This window comes from Rhea pennata, chromosome 5 (genome assembly GCF_028389875.1).
Source record: "Rhea pennata isolate bPtePen1 chromosome 5, bPtePen1.pri, whole genome shotgun sequence".
Classification (NCBI taxonomy): domain Eukaryota; kingdom Metazoa; phylum Chordata; class Aves; order Rheiformes; family Rheidae; genus Rhea; species Rhea pennata.
The window spans coordinates 63,230,833-63,250,607 of NC_084667.1; the positions used below are offsets into that span (position 1 = coordinate 63,230,833).

General features: G+C 36.2%; 1 protein-coding gene and 1 long non-coding RNA gene across 4 annotated transcripts in view; one reads left to right on the forward strand and one right to left on the reverse strand.

The window, feature by feature from the left end:
* The window catches only part of LOC134141227 (uncharacterized), a 35,260-nt gene extending 15,610 nt beyond the window's left edge, over window positions 1–19,650 (forward strand). For both annotated transcript variants that reach the window (XR_009958567.1, XR_009958566.1), the window contains exons 3-5: window positions 4,672–5,211; window positions 16,034–16,139; window positions 16,228–19,650. This is a non-coding gene — a long non-coding RNA (uncharacterized LOC134141227). The remainder of the gene's footprint in view (window positions 1–4,671; window positions 5,212–16,033; window positions 16,140–16,227) is intronic.
* The window catches only part of HIF1A (hypoxia inducible factor 1 subunit alpha), a 29,307-nt gene that overhangs the window by 8,688 nt on the left and 844 nt on the right, over window positions 1–19,775 (reverse strand). For both annotated transcript variants that reach the window (XR_009958565.1, XM_062577283.1), the window contains exons 2-7: window positions 6,396–6,586; window positions 5,302–5,447; window positions 5,119–5,203; window positions 2,884–2,996; window positions 1,582–1,784; window positions 43–149 (exon numbers count right to left, since the gene is read on the reverse strand). Coding sequence is in view for 1 of the 2 variants with exons in the window: in XM_062577283.1 (XP_062433267.1) it covers window positions 43–149; window positions 1,582–1,784; window positions 2,884–2,996; window positions 5,119–5,203; window positions 5,302–5,447; window positions 6,396–6,586 (845 nt within the window). In the remaining variant the exon portion in view is untranslated. The remainder of the gene's footprint in view (window positions 1–42; window positions 150–1,581; window positions 1,785–2,883; window positions 2,997–5,118; window positions 5,204–5,301; window positions 5,448–6,395; window positions 6,587–19,775) is intronic.

Below are 19,775 nucleotides of genomic sequence, written 5' to 3' on the forward strand. Positions count from 1 at the left end.
TCTTTAGCAGTTGGAGAGTTTTAAATACATCTTTTCACTTACTGTCATGGTGCGTTTTGGTTAGGTGATCAGAATCCAGCGCATGATAGTACTCATAAATGGAACGACCCAAGAGTTCCTCTGGTTCATATCCCATCAACTCTGTAATTCTTTAAAAAGAGGGGGGAAAAAATGCTAAGTAAAAGCAGACAGAGAGTAGCACTAATACTCATTTTGGATGCTTGCAGATCTAGAGAGATCTTTGAGTCACTTCCATACACATTAGCAGCAATGTTGATTCACTGAATTTTCATTTTGAAGTAAATTTTTTTTTCTTCTTCAGAAGAGAATTTTCAGCAGACACAGAATTTTACTTCTCATGAGGATATTTGTAAACTTGTCCACCACAGGACAGGATTTAAGTAAATCTCCACTTTCTAGACTCTTTTGCTTAAAAGTTAAGACTACCTTCTTATAGACTAGATTATCAACTTACACTAATACAAAAATGTAATAAAATACATATTTTAACAACTTCAAACATGCAACTAAAAGAAACAGGAATCATTTTTTTTCCACCAACCACAACTGTCAGCTTTTAAAGAAAACAGTATTTTCTTCAGCCCCTAGAGGGCAGTGCTAAATAGGAGGAAACATTTATTTGCTATTTGTCCTATTCTACATGCAGAATTTGACCAAATATGTACGTTATGCGAAAGCTTAAGTCCTAGAAAGGTAAAGTTATAACAGAGGGCAGAAAATAGCTCGCACCTTCTACAATAACTAAGTAAAAAAATATTTTGTCATAAAGAAAACAAAGCTCATAGCAGGCAGTAACAAAAAATACCCAATTAAAAAAAAAAAAAGAAGAAGAAGAAAAGCCACTTAGGCCAATGAGTTCCTTTGCTTCCATTTTTCAAACTCGTCAAGCTCAAGTTTCCACAGCATAGAAAGAGCATTCTTACGTATTCCAGTGCATCCAAGATTTGCACTGAAATACAACAATCTCATTTTAAACAGCAGATAGATTACATCAAAAGCACGACTTTTTTTTTTTTTTTTTTTTTTTTTTTTTTTTTTGATTAGAGAACACACACTGACCTCCTGAAGAAAAGGAGGGAGTAGTGTGGGGCAGCAATAAACTGCGTCTCACAAGTATCCTAAATACAAGCACTGTTTTCAATCACTGAAAGATTCTATCATCTATGACCCTAAAACCCAACCCTAAAACCCAACCCTAAAAAAAAAAAAAAAAAAAAAATCCTTCCTGGACTTTCAGTATCTGAAAGAATCTTATTTCAGTTTAGTTTTATTGTTGTCACTATACTAAGGACCAGTTTGAATAGGTGTTTTGCCTGCAGGTAAACAAATTATTCAGGAATAGTAACCCTCCACACTCCTTAGATTTAAAAATCTGGCTTTTACATAAGACATCCTGAGCAGTTAATAAACACTAAAGCATCACACTGAAGATTCTATTTACAAGTGAATCAAGTTAAGGATTAAGACTATCTAAAGGTAAAATGCCTACATTAGCAAACACATACAAACCTTGCAAATTCTTCAAATGAATTAATCTGTTAAGCACAAAACATATTTTACCTTTCATCACAATAGGAAAATTTCATATCAAGACTGTGACGACTGAGGAACGTTTTACTGTCCAAGGGGACCTCAATGTTTGATGGATGAGGAATAGGTTCACAAATCAACACCAAACATGTCATGGGAGGCTTTTTGTAGCCACAATGAGTCTGATTACTGCATGTGTCATACACACGAATATGTCCAGTGCAGTGAAGTACCTGTGGGAGAATTTTTAAAAAAGACCATGTTCTTTTCCATTAGACAACACAGATCAGTACACTTCCAGGAAATTCTTCCCCCTCCCCATCTCTCTCTATTCTGTTATTGGAAGCAACAATGCAACAGAGCTTTCAAACCAATTGGAGACGGGGAAAAAAAGAAAAGAAGTAGGGGGAAGGGGAGAGAGTCAGTTCTCCTCCTCATGCTACACAGCCTGTGATTCCTACACAGGCAGCTGGCTGCCAACTCTTCTCTCCCTGGCATTCACTGAAACCATACTAGAATTCTGTGCTTCTCTGAAAGTTACCTGAATGATGACACTCATTTGCAATTGCATCCCCAGAAAATACTATACTTTTTCAGTTTGAAAGTTACAGGAAGGAGTAGCAGTCTCCATTTTAGATCTTTTACAGGAATGATGTTGCAAGGTGAGATCAAGTAGGTTCTTTAAAGGATAGGTAGTTTGGCATTTTCTCACCCTCCCCATACCCTTAAGCATTCTGAAATACAAATAGGTCAAATACAGCAGAAAAGAAAGAAGCTGTACGATCAAGAATAACTACGTAAATTTATAAAGGAATTTTGAGTAGCATTAGCACTTGATATAGTAAAAGGTTGTATTTTGCCCAAAGAGGAAAATGCATTTGTTTCAGAAAGTTATCAAACTAGGCTCTTTTTATTCTGATTATTAAAAATGGGATGGCCACTTATTACTCAGAAAGAGTAATAACTAAGTCCTTCAGAGAAATCTCAACTATCACATTTACAATCAAATTAAAAACAAACAGTTATCAGTATAATCTAGTGTCAGGTAACTTCTTCCTCAGAGAAGGCTTTTTACAAACATATTTAGGAATTATAATCTCTAATAAGTAAATTAGCTCTGATTTAAAATGGAGAGTTCATTAAAATTAGTTTTTTAAAGGTCTTTTAAGACTGGTGTATTCAGTATTAAAATTCAGCATATTTAAGCAGTCATTCAGTACTTAGTGGAACTCAAGTTCAAGTGACATTAACTAAAAATGTTGAAATACAGTAAGCTGTGACATTCGAAAAGCCAGCAGTCAAGCTGCGTAAATACTCCTTTGCATTAGTTACCTTCCATGTTGCAGACTTAATATTCACTGTTCTTCCTCTGCTAGTCAGTGTACATTTCATTCTGAGAAAAAAGCTGCGCTCCGTGTTCTGCTCTTTGCCCTTTTTCACAGGACCTAACAAAAGCAAATAGTAAACCAGTTCTTAAGCTCTTGGATCATCTTTCCCAGATGCAAAAAACATGTTACAGAACTATCTCTAAGAGTAGGGGAAGACAGAAAAAATAACTTGCATGAAAAAGTCCAGAAATCCTAATGCAAATTAATACTAATGGTACTCATTTTTTAGTTTTATTCACTAACAGTAGACTAAGTTAAGCATTTGCCTTTATAGAGAACCTTTCAAAGTCAGTTACTAGCTAAGCTATTTAAAAACAAACAGCTTAATTTGGGCAGAGAAAATGCAAACCAGGAGAACTACAAGCAGCTCACTGCTAATTCAAAAGAAAATAGAGCACCTAGGATAAGAAGAGGTGGGAAAGAGTGAATTGGCAGAGGAGTGCTAATGAGTTAGAGCTAAGTCGTGATATAGCATGGAAGTTTAGAACACAAGAGCTTACTTATGATATAAGCTTATATAATATTTTACTCATCTTCCAAAGACAATAGTTACTATGAAATTCTTCATGGTAGCTTACTGTTCTAATGAATTTTGTCAAGCTGGTAGCTGCAAACAGTAAAGCCACTACACTGCCTTGTCTGTTGTCTCTGCTATCAACATAGCTACAATAGAGTGATGAGGACAAGCCTACTCTGTGCTGCAAGGGAATATCCTCAATAAAAGAGAAAAAATTGCAAAGTTCAGAGAAACACCTACAATCTATTTCATTCAGTTTTTAAAACTGTGCTTTTTAAAGATTTAAATCAATTCAGAAATTTGTAGTTGAAGATCGCTCAATTTTATTGTTACTAATTCCTGATGCTTCAGGCTTCATTCTAAGCAGCAGCTCTAAAAGATAGAGCAGCTTTCACAAGTCTGATTTAGAAGCTATTTTAAAAATTACCAGCTTTTCACGATGCTCATTAATACTCTGCTTTTTTAAGAATATTTTTTTTTTATAACAAAACAGGTGTTTACCCTGCTGTAGTGAAGTGGGTTTTCTTTTGTTTTTGTTTTGTTTGTTCTTTTGTGGGGTTTTTTTGCAAATGCAATATTGTATTCCAAGTAGGGAGGAGAAAAAAGAAGTCTAGTCTTTTCCAGATACATACTTCAATAGTAAGAGCAGAGAAATTTAGGAAGAGCTTACAAAAATAAGCATAAAGATCAGGGCCCTTAATACTTGCATTAAATGAAATCACACTTCTGGTTTAGTGATACAAGAAAGCAGAAGTAGGTCTTAAGTGATTTTATAACATGCGATTTAATCATCATCTAGATTGAGAGTCCATATAACCCGCTTTGATGAGCCAGGAGTTAGAGAGGTCAGATTTTAGATTTATAGCAACCAAGTAAAGTAGATCTGTTTGGAGGCATGCATGTTGCCTAGCCCTTAAGTCTCTTCAGAGCTTGTTAATGATTGTAAAAATCACCAGTTTGTGGAGAACATGTTAATTTCAAATGTATATAGAACATGTGATTATGATGTTCTACTGCCCTAAGGGAAAATTTTGAAGTTTGAGGAAAGATACCCATTTCATGCATTGATTCAAAGGTGCTGTGAAGCATCAGTTTCAAAGCCCCAAATTAACAGTGGCTTTAGGGGTCTGTTGGGGTGGAAGGGTGTTCTTCCTTATTCTTACCAAAGCGTAAGACAGAACTCTGATTTGTTTTTTCATCTTTTCTATGTCCTAGACATAACACCACAGATTTCTGGAAGAAACCATTCTCCTTTAAGCTGTCCTGAGAAGACATGCCTAGACCAAGACATATGTACCAAAACTTTAACTTCACTATATTATTCTATAGCAATAACTTAAAATGATTTTCATTCACTCTACCTCTAACTACTTTTTCCTGTAAGGCATGCTAATTCTTTCAACCTTCAATAATTCTGTTTGAGTCATTAATTTTGTTTTAGATTAAAGAGCGCTAATGAAGTTTCATCTCTCCTACAATTAGAATATTTCCAAAACATTCTGGCTATTTCTGTAGTTAATATCCTCGAACAAGATGTGAGATCTAAAAAATAAAATATAGCATTTTGTTCTCTCTTAACTCCTTTATCTGGCAGATAACCAAACATGCTAATGACAACAGGAATTGCCCTTAACTAAATTAAATACATTTCTTTCTTCTCACCGTTTCTGTGCGTAAGCATTTCTCTCAGCTCTTCATGGTCACATGGATGAGTGAAATCAAACACACTATGCCCCGTCAACTCGAACTGTAAAAGTAAGTGGTACATTGAGTCTAACTTCTTATATTCCAATCTATAGAAAGGTGATATATTTTTGTAAATCTTAGGAATTGTCAATATTTCACCTGAGTAAGTCCCATACACTTGTTCACATTTTCAGACATGTAAATCATGTCCCCATCTTCAGAGAGAACCATGACAAATCCATCAAGAGCTTTTAAGTAAAAACAGTTCAGCTCCTTCTCCATTTTGGCCTCTGTCTCCAGCTCACCTGTAAGAACCCACACACTTTTGTGAGTGAACATCAGTCATTCTTCACTTACCATCAGGAATGATGTCTGGCACTAGTCTGTAGCACTAGTCAAGCTAGCAAGATTGTCCAAACATACTGTAATTCACTTATCTCAGATAAGTGACCAATTAAATTCTTCAAGGTCTGGCAATGATACCACAAATTACAAAGTTAGAAAGTACAGAGGTTTAACCTCCCTCTGCATACACCAATAAACCCTTCACCTTGAGGAAAAGCATAAATGCTACCACTTATCTCAAAAAGACATTACAAACTTTTCTCAAGGGTTTCCTCTGAATAGTATGTCAGCAATATGCAGCAGTAATTTTGCTGTAGGCAGGCACACACGAGTACCAATAAGTAGTACAGCATCCACGGCATGCCAAACAGGTAATAGTTCATTAAGCTAGCTCAAATACATCTATCCATACAACTGCAGGAATGACTGTAAAAAGGCAGACATTGCCTTGGTTAACTTCACCTTCAGTGGAATACAAATTAAAAAAAAAAAATCCCTGCAGGTTACATTAACAAGAAACACCCACAGTTAGCTAGGCCAGTTTTGTACCTACCATCTACAGTTTAGTAAAACACAGTTTTAACCTAATTCTCTAGGAGAAAGAAAGCTTACATGAAAGAAACCTAACTTTGGGAAAAAGGTCACAAAGCTGAGACTTTTTAAATGGCATTGTGGCTCAGCTTGCTCTGACGAGGCAAATAGTATCATCAGAACAGAAAGGGGAAAACAAAGTCCATTAAGCTGTGGCCACGTTTTCCCTGCACTTTCAATAATAGCCTCTTTCTAATGGAAGGTCTCCAACCAACTATTTAATTTCAGTATTTTTTAAATTGCTCATAGGCTTTAAAAATAGCTTCAGTATACAAGCAGCCCCTTTTTCAGATTCTGTCGACAAGTTATTCACTAACCAGCATCTAGTAACTTCCTCATTCGTAGGTAGCTGATGGTCAGTCTCATAATCGAGGCCTTGTCGAGGTGTGCGCTCACGGTGTGTGGCAGAGGCAGCTGATGAGCAAGTTCATAGAACACTTCAGATTCCTTGCTTCTTCGGCATCTGGCTGCATCTCTTGATTTTTCCTTTCTCCGTTCTGAACTAATCCTATATAAATAAAATTCAGAGTTAATATAAAAAGCAAGAGTAGGAGTCACAACTTGAAACTGTACAAGCTGCCCAGTAGCCAATACATTTGCTATTGAGGCTATTAATTTTAAAAATGAAGTTTTAAACTATCTCAGTCTCTACTCTGTATTTGCATACATATTTCTGCAGCTCTCAGGCTCTGCCAGAATTAGACTCCCAAACAAGGTCTTCCAACAATAAAAATCAGTTCTTAAAACAGGTATCTACATGCACTGGATGTTCTTAAAGTCCCTATCATCTCATACTTTGACTGCTGGTTTCCAGCCTCCAAATCCTGCTTCCTTCCTCTTTCCTACCAACCCTTAAAGCATTCCCTGTACCCACACCACTTCACAGGTTTGTCTCGTGCATCGGTCACATTGTTTTTAAACTAACGATTTTGAGACAGGAACTCTTAAGTTTTTCTTACATTTGAAAACTAAAGAGCTGAATGCTGCTGTGGTCCCTGGGGAAGATTAGGCCACCGCAGTTAAATGTGCTTTTGTTTTACAATAGACAGTGCAAAAACATAAGGTATTAGTTTCAGGCTTGCTTTCTATACGTGTATGCCTTCTGAAGGCATGCTACCTTCATTTTACACTTGATAAGATACAAAAGACAGTTGTAGTAATCTGTAGGATTAACTTTGTCCATTTTTCCATTTATTTACATGAAAACTGTAAGATACATGCCTATAAACACTGCTTTTATAACTCAAAGTTGCATGTCTTAATGCTATCATAAAGAAATTAAGCATTACTAGTTGAAGAAGAAAATAATCCTTTTTATACCACATTATAGTTACTACCAACAATTTAAGAATAATCTTTTAGAAGTCTAGTCAGATTAGAAGGCCAAGCATTATCACTGCCAATTTTTCTTTTCTAAGCTTGGGGATCTGTGGAAAAAAAATTATATATAACTTTTTATTTAGCACATATCCTGTGACAGTACCACAAATGACAGAGGAAAGTGACTCACTAGCTGATTTTCCCTGGGAAATAGTGAATCTAACTACATGGAAGCAGTGAAATACATTGACAAAAAAACCCCACATTTTTAGTCCTTTTTTTTGTTTTTCACAGTTAAAACAGCCAAAAATCCTGCTTAGCTTGTGCAACAATATGCCAGTGACAATACTATTAAGACTGAGAGCAGAAGCAAGAATGCCTTAAAACACGGAAGCAGTTTAAGAAGTTGCTATATGGACAAAGTAAATTGACAGAACTTCTTTCGAGATTACCTTTCTTTTCCCCCCAACTTCAAGAAGTTTAAGATATTGCCATCCATTCCTAACTGCTATCATCCATTTCCTCTACCTCTCTATCACTACCAACAAAAGTAAGCTTTAGCAGCTTAATTCTCAGAACCATAAGTTTCTTATTTCTTAAGAACATGATTACATTTCCTCCTTTGTGTGGCAAAAATCAGACTACTATATTTCTATGTAATGAGACTACATCAACATAACAGTAAAGGAGATCTTCAGAAAAGTATCAGGTATCAAATTAGTTAAAAAAAAATAAAATAGTCCTATCAGTTTCTCCAAATGCAGCCTGTATTCCTTAAAAGGAAAGTATAAAATAACTGATGATATTTTCCTATCGTGCAGATGTCTTCACATTCAGTCCCAACATGAAGACAGATGTTCCTGCTCTAGTAATGGCGATCACTGTCTGAGAAGCTTGAGGCTTCCCAAAATATAAGTATATCCTGAAACAGTCATCACTAGAAGTCTGACCTTAAAACACTGAAAAAATATTTTAGCTTCTTTCCTAGATGCTCATTCAAGGTCCCTTCTGAGAAAAGTCCCTCCTAGTATAGAAATTTGGGAGATTAATACTTAAAGTAATTGTTTTCCATCTGACTTGATGCCTGCAGTTTTATCATGGCTTCATGAGTCAGAATTTCAGCCCTTTCTCTTACATTTTCTTTATAAAGGCTTTATATTCTCAAAAATATTTCAGACATTACTAGGTTTTACCTACTTTTCACATACCTAGCAGACTTCAACATAGTCAAAATTTCTCATAGCCATTGAATTATTAATTAGTGAGTGATATACTGCTAAAATCAAGCCTATAACATTTCTGTTAAAATTTAATTCCAAAACAAGAGAATCAAGTACTGCCTACTGAACTTTTTTTCTGATTTTACAACAGACAGAACTCAAGTAACAAGCGAAATGTTAGAACCAAGTACTGATGTTCAAGTGACAGATTCTAGTCTCCCTATTACTTATTTCCATACTTATACCTATGCATTTCCATTCTAGAAAGACTACGCACTATATACAGATAAATATTTAAACATTAAATATTTATTTAAATAGTAGCACAGCAGTTTGCTACTTTGTTTAAAAGCAGTAATGAAGCTGTGTAAAAACTAACAATTCAAATAGGAAGACCAACTACCAGCTTCAAAGAGTGTTTCTTTAATGGATCAAATTAATGGAGAAAAGGTCTTTTGCAAATGAGGTTTGTTTAATAACCAGCTGAAGTCAGGGTTGCCTCAATGTGAGATGTCACCAAATGGGGGAGAAAAAAAAACAAAAGCAAAACTTTTAGCATTGCAACTACTCTAACCTTTGTTACTTCCAGTTAAAACAAAGTAAATGAAAAAGCTATGCGCCCACTGGGTGGGGGAACACTTACGGAAGAGGACTGAAAAGAGCAAGATATGAAAACTAGCTCTGGCATAAAGTCAGTTTAAGTCATACAGTTTAGAGGTATTTTCTTAAGCTGTTATCTATGTAAAAAAAAAAAAAAAAAAAAAAAAAAAAAAAACACTTTACAGAAATATCATTCTGTAAAGACAGCAAGAACATGAGTTCCATTTAAAATAATTCCAAAATTTAAGATCATTAATACAACCTTCTGCTATCTTTTTCACATGAAAGAAAACAACCTAAATATTCTGAAGAAAGTCTCAGTTGAAGAGGGGATTATATGTTCAATGAAAATATCATAAATGCCCATGCTAGACAGGAAATTGCATGCATTTTCAGGTATGATATTTCCTGTGCAATTGCAGTGCCAGACATTCATTTCCATTTTGTATTTTTACCACAAGAATACAGAAGCAGAGAAGCAATCTAAAGCAGGATATGCACTACAGCTCACAGAAAGCAGTGATTCCGTGGACATTTTAAATCCCGTATCTGGCACATTCTTCTATATGTAAAAGATGTTCATGTACGATAGCTGCATAAACATCTGTATTCCAAAAGAGACCAGACTTAGAGACCCAAAGCAAGAACATATTTAACCAGCAGGATCTACTACAGCTGAACTAAGAACTAGACTAAAGGATATTACCTAGGCTCACTGCCCGAAATGAAAAAGGCTTTAAAACACGGCAACATGAATATAAATAAAGCTTTATAGCAGCTTTTTGCAGCAGGTAAAAATTGGCCCAACAGCCTTCAGGACAAAGCATGCCAGCAGCAGTCGTATCCACATCAGTTACAGATGCAACACAGCTTTTCTACTTGAATGGGTAATTCCTGTAATCGCGATCACGTGAGCCATTCTGGCCAGAATTCACACTTAAACAGTATATTGTCCACCATACCATCCCAAAGACCCCAAGCATCACCTATTTCTAGAAGCAATTCCCCAATCTTCTAAATATAGCCTGCCATTTTTAATTTCTCAGTGCAAAACACCTATTTAAAGCTAACTTGTTCCTCCTTATTTGCCACTACTAACTTTTAAGTTAGTATTTGGTTTACCAAATAGAAATTCTGGAAAATACCATTAGTAACCAATAAATTTCTGCTTTAAATTACTAGCTAGAATAAAAATGAGTCAGTGGACAGATCTTAAAACACGCAGCACATTAACTTTGTCTCATTCTAGTTTCTTAAACCATTGTACCCTGCTGAGTAAAATTTTAAGATGTGTACACAATATTACATTAACACAAACAGTTGATCTGTGTGTCAATTTACTAAAATTATCAGCTTTCTATCCTTCCTAGCTGCACATTTTTCATACTAACTTACTGTCTCTCTAATCAGATTTTTCCTTTTATATATCTTCAATTCCCATGTAAAGTAGCTATTACATATATATTGATCCAGCTTCCTCTTCTATCTTGATTCAGATTGAGAACGTTCTAAAAAAGTGGTTAGAAACATCTTCCAGTAGTCTTTCACATTTTTCTCTTTAGAAGTCTATTCTGCAGTTGAGAGGCCTTAACATCAAGACATCCATTTTAAACAGTTTATTAGAAGTATTTATCTTTTTAATACAGAAAACAGAATATAATCCAAATCAGTGGGCCTCAAGACAAGTAACATCATCTCAATATTGAATTTTAACCAGTTTTCAGTTCTGAAATTAATTCCATTCATTTGCCAATACAAGATTTCATATGGAATACTGTCATGTTAGATGCAACCTATTCTGAGATAATAAAACTAATCCGGAGGAGAAAAAAAAAAAACAGACTTCCAAACCGAATCACAGAGACTGTGTTCTCTCTGTAACACCACAGCTTTAACTCTTCTTCTTTAATACCAAAAAACCCCAGCTATTACAGTGAGATGGTAACAGCTTATGTCATCGTTGCTGGTCTTTGATATTACAAGGTAAATCTGTAAGTGGCCTTGTATTTAGCTTGTAAAGTTTGAATTCATTCCTGCAGTTGGTAAAAGACACGGTTGTCTTTTTATGCCTAGCCTAAAAAAGATGCTTTTGCAAGCATAGCTGTATGGGTCAGAGGTGCAATTCCTGATTCACCATAGTATTACAGCTGAGTACTTCAACACAGATACTTACTCCTGTAAGAGACACAGTCATAGATAAGCACATCCATGCTGACAGCTCTTACCTGCTACAGCACAGTAACATACCTTTGCTAATACAACACAGCCTAGATACAACCTTTCTTAAAAGCACAGGCTCCCCCAAAGTGTATTACAATAGAACTTTACTCTCTGAACACTACTGCATATGAAGTCATTCAATTTTCTTTACTCTCTGTTAGATTTTTATTTTGTCCAGAACTCTGGACAAAGAACTTCCAGAAAAGCCCAATGCTTACCATAGAGAAACTAAACCAGTGTAATTTCCTAAAGAAGATTTCATATTAAAAATGAGTTTATAATGTAAGCAGAGCGTACTACCCAAATCCAGATATCTAGGCATACAGGGATTTAATGACACAAATATTCTTATTACAAAAAAGAAAGAAAAAAAGAAAAAATCTCCCACCTGGCTCAGGGAAGAAAGTCACATACAGATCATACGCCTGTTAGTCCCCTTCTCCTCTTAAAAAGAGGTTTTGAAACCGATCGGTTTTGATCAACCAGAAGCAACAGAGCAGCAATCTCTAAAAACTATCAAGTTCTGAGACAGGCCCGCACAAAGCACACGCCAGGGCCACAGGCGCTCCGAAAGTCGCATTCCCTCTCGGCCCTTCACCTCCCAGCTGAACAGTAACGTGTTTGTTCGGCCTGATCACCGGCCCAGAAGCAGCAGCCCATTAGCCAGTCAGCATATACAGGCATCCGGATTAGCCACCGCACGGACTTTCTCGCTCAGCCGACACACTATAAAACAGATTCAGACGTAGGAGCAGGGAGAACCGGGTGCGTTACGATCAGTCTTACGAGGGAGGCGCAACTTCTGCCGTTTAAGCACAAAAGAAAAGTCAGGCAAGAACAGGACCAGCTTCTTCAGGTCTGCCTGCTTACAGGACTACGGGTTTCATAGTGTCAGAATACTCTTTCTGATCATGGGGGAAAGACATTTCAGACCCTGCCTTTGAGCGCCTACGAGAGAAACCTGGATTTGTAGTTCAGGAAATCTTCAAGGGACAGACTTCCCAGGAGCTGTAACATATACACATATCCTCCAGAACAGCTGATTTTGTTATGCCTTTCCACAAAATCGTTTAAGACTAACTCCTGGAAAACAGAAATTTTAGCTTTCCAAGTTTGTTAGGAAGGCTACCCTCTCCTTCTGTATTTGCTTTACAGAATTAACATGGTCTTCCAGTCAGCAGCTCATGATGAGCCCTAGGTTACAGCTTCATCATTTCTTGCTTTGACATGATTTTCTTTTGAAATATTACTTTTTTCTCCAATATTTTACTTACCAATTCTGCTTGCTTTATAATCTCTGAAGAGAATTCTTTTGAGAGAAAAGAATCCTAATCTTGTGTGTAGTCACAAGCATGTGATTTTCTAGATGAAAGCCTCGCTCATTATGAATTAATGAACATTATGGCCCAATAATCTAACATAGAGAAATAAATCAGAAATCCATTAAATACAGTAAGAAGGATTAAGAGCTGCTAAATGCAGAAACTAGCATAATAGTCAAGCACAGAGACAAAATTTCTGTATGGAAGTTATTAGTTAAATTTCATTTGTTTGTACATTTCCATCTGACATAGCAGTTAAAGTGATTTTCTTTACATTACAGTAGTTATGAGTGTTTACTGTAATTTGAGCAGCACCAAAAAAACTAATTAGAAAAAAAACCCAAATAATTAAAAAGAGGAAGCAGTTCAAACTATGCACTAGCTACAGCACTACAAACTTTCTGCATAAGCGGCACCTTTGAAATGCATAGCGCCTTGCAAAACAGTAGTGGATAGAGGCTCCCAAATGAGCCAAGAGTCCACCCTGTTACATGTTAAACAACCTACACAGTAAGAGGTCTCACTACCAAGAAGAACATGAAGTCTGTATAAACAGCCTTTTTACAAATAGATAAGTTAGGGCACAGAACAATAAGCCTATGGCAACATAAGAGCCAGAGCAAAGCCTGGAACTCCTAAACTTAGTGCCAGAGCATATTTCCAAGATTATCTTCCATCTGTATTCCATCTTTGAACAAACCTGAAAGATGCAGACTCTTGATAAAGTAATTTTAGTCTAAATCATGACCTAAAAACATTTTTTTCATAAGTCATCGCATTCAGCCTTTTCAGTTTGGAGGCTGAATATTTGTTCTCAGGGCTTCAGCACAAGTCGTTAGCCTTGTCACTTCATCTTTGCTAACTGCTAAACGTGTTTAACTAACAGTGTATTTCAAAATGAAGAAGTTTTAAAGTAATTGAAAAAACAAAAAAAAATAAAAATACAAAATTTTATTCTTCTATATATATATAAAGAATGAACAGATCCACTAAGCAGTCAAAAAAAGCTTACATCAATAGCTAAGATAAAAAGCCTGCAGCAATTTCAGAGCAATATCCAGTAGATGCAAGCAACAGTGTGAGACAAGAATAGTCCTTTCTGACGGACAGAGCACTGAATACTCCAGTCATCAGCTAAATCACTTCCATTTAGGTCTTCCAGGTTCTTTAGCTTAGTTAGGGACTGAAGCTTTAAAAGTCTTGCTTGGAATATATTCTTACCCATTCAAAGGGATATAAATATGTAAAGCTGAAGAGTAAGTCTATAATAATTCCCCTGTCTGGATACTAGTTCATTTATTGTTCTCCGTTGTGAGCAACATGAAATAATTTCGCAGTAACAGGAGTCCTGGCCTCAAAATTCCTTTGCGTCTCCAAAATGCAAAATTTTTTACCAAAAAAAAACACCGATCTGGTTTTGGTTGAAGGTAGTAGTAAAATACTATACTCTGGAAAACAAAATGTGTCATCTTTTTCAGAGAACACTTCCATTACGCGACATTAAAATTTAGTTAAAAGTGGTATTTGTGTAGTAAAACGTTTCACTGTTGTAAATAGAGCTGTTTGACATATGTAAGCACAGTGATTCAGTTTCCTCAATTCTTCATTTGAACTTCAGGCTCCATTTTAATTTAATGCAAATTACAAGTGTTCATTTTGTACCATGCTGAATTAAAGAGAAGTTTCACAATTTCTCTCATCAGTCTACAATACGCAAATCTTGTTGTATTAAGATATTCTTAAGGAACTACTGATAGACCTTCCTGAAACATCAGTTCTTCAGTATCAGCAGAGCCATTTAGAGTATTTGGGACTTCCGTAGCTCAACATCTTACAACACTGCATTTCTATGGAAGTCTCAGTATTATCAAGCTTCAACAGAAGGAAATGACAGATTATGCAATATAGTAAAAATCATCTTTATCAACACATTTGTTCTGAGCAAGTATCTTGAACCAGATCCTCAGGCTGGTATGAACAGGCATAACATCAATGAACCTATGCTAATTTACATCAACTGAGGCTCTGGCTCCACATCAAAGAAATCTAAAGTGTTCGTCACCTACATAAACTGTATTTAAAAAAAAAAATGAATTCACTTGATTTCATGTTCACGTTTATAATCATTTCAGAACTTACTTTTTATAGGGACATTTTTCTGAGCTAAATAACAGATTTCAGCAGAAGAAAACCTCAATAACCTTCATATCACAATGTTTAATTTGAAAACCTGCATCTTCCCTGAATTTTCTGTCATTAAGACACAGATGCATCCCTTCTCTCCTGGGTCATTTCTGCATTCCCCTATGTTATAAAATCCCCAGACTTCTGCCATCCCAGAAAAATAGTCAGTGGAGTGCTCATCAGATGCTCCTGCACACTTTTTTGCTAGCTCTAGTAACAGAGACAGCTCTTGGGAAAGGCTTTAAGACTGCTCAAACTTTCTGGAATTCAAAGGGGGAAAGGCTGTTATATCTTAGGTATCTTCTCATGTTAAAATTTCTTTCCATATATTACCTGGTTTGAGGCATGTAGACACCTGCACATGGTTTTTATGACAAGATAAAAATAGTATTTGAGCTGATGACTTGTAATCTAAAACATTCCTTTGTTTTGGACATTAGCTAACAATACAAGTTGTGGGAAAATGACTGCTATGCCTTACTTACGTGAGGTTCTTGCAAGATTTGTTTTTTGTTTTGAAGGGCTTTTTTTTTAAGAGAAAAGAAAAGAAAATGTATAGTAACCTGATCATTATTTGCATTTCCTTAGAACAGCATTATAATGAGGATAATCTAGATGCTCTAACGCCCCACTGCAGAACCATGTGGTACCTCCGACCTATGTTTACTTAAATATGCATACTCCACAATCATATAATTACTTTGTTGGCATTCGATATCACCAAGCCCTTCAAGAATGAATTGAGATAAGACTCTCAAATGCTTTTTTAAATTACACAGAACTGTTTAAGTTCACCAAATCAGGAGTTTCTGTGATTCAGTGCCCTCTTTAATGCTGGAAGTCTCATGTGAACTTATTTGAAATTAATTAGCATATAATTAGCATCGTACAATATGAACACATTCAAGAATTTAAGCCATTTTGCTGTTTGCACGTATAAAGACTCAACAGGACTTTCGAAGGCTTTTAGATCAAAAACACACTGAAATGAACTCATGCATTCTTGAGAATCTCTAGAAGTTTTGGGCTCACACAGCAACATAGCTGACATTTGCTACTATTTTTATTGATTTTTTGTTTCCACCTCAGCATCAGCAATCAGAGTGCTGGAAGCAATCTTACAAACTCCATAAGCAGTTCAAGGATTTGGAGGAACAAAGGTCTAAAGCTGCATTCACAACACACAGAGGAGGAAGTAAGCACCTATATGTAAATGCATGTTGTTACTTTACGGATTAAAGTTTCCACATGATAACAGAACTTTTAGCTTTTAGAGCTTTTAGCAGCAGCAGGAGCAGAGCATGAAACCGTGTTCCTCAGGTGGCCATGCAGCTTCTCAAGGCTTACAAAGGTTATAGTTCAACACAGTCTTAGCCAAACCTAAGCAAAAACCTTTTGCTAGGTATTTCTCAGAAAAGCCTACCAGAAAATGAGGATTGCAAATCAAAGAGGGAAATAAGACACATAATGCACTCAAAGAGACCTACTACAAGACCAACAGCTGACTAATTCCCCAGACTGAAGTTGCTGACAAGATCACTAGGCAGCCATGTGCCTCTCTGCCACAAGGCGGTCCAGGGGATGCTTCCTAACAGGACAGAGGAGCCAGAGAAAAAATAGCATTTATACAGAAGGCAGTTTTGATAGAACACTTGGAAATACTTGAAGTAAAAGCCTCTTACCATCCCACCCCCCTGTTATGAACCACCTTACAAGTTGGACCATCTGATCACATCTACACTAGACCTCACTGCACTTAAAAATATCAAAGAATCATCCTGCTGGTTCCATCAATGTATTACCAATTATAAATACTCCAGCCTTCTCTGAAGAAGGCAAACCAAAGCACCAACAGCACAACGCTAAAAGATATCTGCAGTAGACAAATCTTCCACAGCTATTTTCCCTGATTTTCAGCACCTCGCTAGCAAGAAAAAATACTGTAACAGTGCTTCTGTCACTTACATCTTTAGGGGACATGCAGCAAAATGTAAATTCTGATCACTTTTACTGCAGGAATTCCAAACTTTTTCAAGTTTGAGGAAATAATAAAGGCACTAAAAGAAATCCTAAGCCAAACAATCCAGAAAAATCCAGAAGCCAGCCAAGACAGAATTCTTTAAGCCATTAAACCACTCTGCCCTCCCTCGACCTGCAGGCAGGTTCTTCTAAAGACTTAGAGAGGTTTCTCCTCCCTTACCTCACCTAGAAAAAGGCACAGCTATACAATATACAAAGGGGTTTGTACTAGCTTTCAACTCTATTAATGGTGGCTCAGTTCCACTACAGTTGAAAGAAACTGGCAAACAAAAAGTAATGGCACGTACAATTCTAGAGATCTCACAAAGGTTTAAGAACGAACAGCAGTAGTTCATTGCCTCTTTCATAACCTGCAGCAAAGGGCCGAAGCTTCTCAGTCAGATTTTGCTGCTGGACCTCAGTGGAAGATATCAGCAGCAAAATCCTGGTCTTTCAGATTACCCTCTTGGGTACCAGATGTTAAGTTTCAGGCCCCAACTACTAGAAACAGAAGAGCTGAAGTTTTTCTGAAAGACACCTAGGTCAGGATGTTGTTATCCAACTCTTGAGACCCAAACTGAGCACTCAAGAAATTACTTTTAAAAATCCCATCTACCATTTTTATTTAGCACTCAGATTATAAAATATAAGGAATAATAGATATTATTCTACAAATAAGAAATTAAAACAATCCCAAATTAATTTTTGTAGTGCATCTACTTGCAGCTGCAAGCAGCTACCAAAGTAACTAATAACCCTAACTGGCTCCTTTACTTAAAACAGCGCAAGAATCACTCCACTAAGAGCCAACAGTCATACAACCTGAAGTGGAGACATTTTTTCATAGCCCAAGCCATTTCTACACTAAAATTTATTAGAAGTATAATGAGAAAATCATCATATGCCTAATCAAAAGCCTTAAACTTGGATGAAATTAAATTTAGTAAGAAAAGCTCTCAATTAGGTTATTTTACCCACTCTATACACTGAGATGAACTCACTGCTTGCAACACGTGGAGAAAAAAAAGCCAGGAGCACATGAAAATGATGCAACTACCAAAGCAGGACGGATAAAACTCAAATAGCTGTCAATACCTAATCACACTGCAAAAATACGCAATGCTTAAGATTCCATAAGAAATCAAGTTAGAGCTACAGAAGTCTGGGACTACATAAAAGAATGGTTTCAACAAACCAGTAAACCAATCCATGCTTCCAGTTGCTATTATGACTAAATTTCACTTATTAATTACATAAGAGACTGATTTGCTCAAATACCATAATGTTTGTATCTCACAGCATATGTGAGATACTGTAATTATCAATAACTGAACATTACACGGACAGGGGAAAGGGAAATAAGTGATCTTAACACATGCTGAAAGTTAAGGTGTGCCACATTTACAATCAACCAAAATTTTATCATTGAAAAACAGGACTGGAAGTTTCTAAAGGTATTCTTAACATGCACACAGTCAAACCTAAACCCTTCTAAAACAATTCAGGCTCATTGAGAATCTTGAGCATTGCTCAAAGGTTCTCTCATGAGCTCATATCCTTCCTTTTTTGCTTAGCCATCTTTGCTCTACTGCACATTCAAAGCCTCAAGATGAGCATACCGCAGATACATTTTCAATTGTATTTTCAATTAAAACACACTCTACAACAGAAGTAGTCAAAATATTCCTTCCTACTTTATAGGAAACATTCCCAACCTTTAATTCAGTCTTCAGGATGCAGAGAAAAACAAATTCTCTTTCTTAAGCTCTGCCTTTAGGAAGGAAGAGATAAGCTATGCATACTGATTCTTACATTCTGAAGAAAGCAGATTACATCCAGGATAAGGAAATTGCAAAAAAGCACCCAAGTGGGACAGAATGGTAAGTTATAAAAAAAAAAAAAAAAAAAAAAAAAAAAAGTTGAAGGACAAAAAACAGGAACAGAAAAAAAGCTAAGTCTCAAAACCCCTTTCTAGACCTGCTGCTAAAATAGGCCAGCAGAGCAAAGAATAGAACAATCATTTCTGTTGCAACATTTTCTCTAAGGCTTCTCAATAGCTTTCAGTCAAAAAAACAAAGGCTACAGAATTGGTACCACCCCAGGTGCCCCACAGGATATATTTCATTAGACTAAAAGCTTCTCCTCTCCACTCCCCACACCACTGTAATAACTTGAAATTATCATTAAGATGATACAGTCCTAGAGGTAAAGCGCTCTATATTCACAAGCCCAACATTGCATTCACAGTTCTAGCTCAGCACAAAGCTAAACATCCATTTTAGAAGCCAGTTACTCAGTCTCATATCCAACACAATTTATACACACTTTACTACTTTAACCTACTCAGATGACCCTTTGATACAAGGGCACAGATAACCAATCTCAAAAATGGTATCGATATCAACATAAACACCGTCTTCTGCAGATGGAGATTACAGCAATTAATCCCTCCACAAAGAGCCCTGGTGGAACATCCAATCTAAAAATCTGATCACCTAAATACTCCAGCTCCATAACTTTGCTGTGTAACAAAAGCTTTTTGAGGCCTTTATTTCCCCTTCTTTCTAATTTGAGCTAACAATCCTTGGTGAATTATTCATACTTCTCAACTTACATTGTTCAGCAGCCCTCCCCCCCCCACCATCTTTTCTTTAAATAAATAAATAAAGATTTCAAGACTCTAAAAATCTTCTCTTTCTGAATAAAGCCAGAATGTAACATCAAATCAAAGATTCAGTGGCCACCTTAAAAAAAAAAACTTATTTTTTTAGGAACAAATACAGCAACTCATAGTTGTTTTCGGCAAATGACC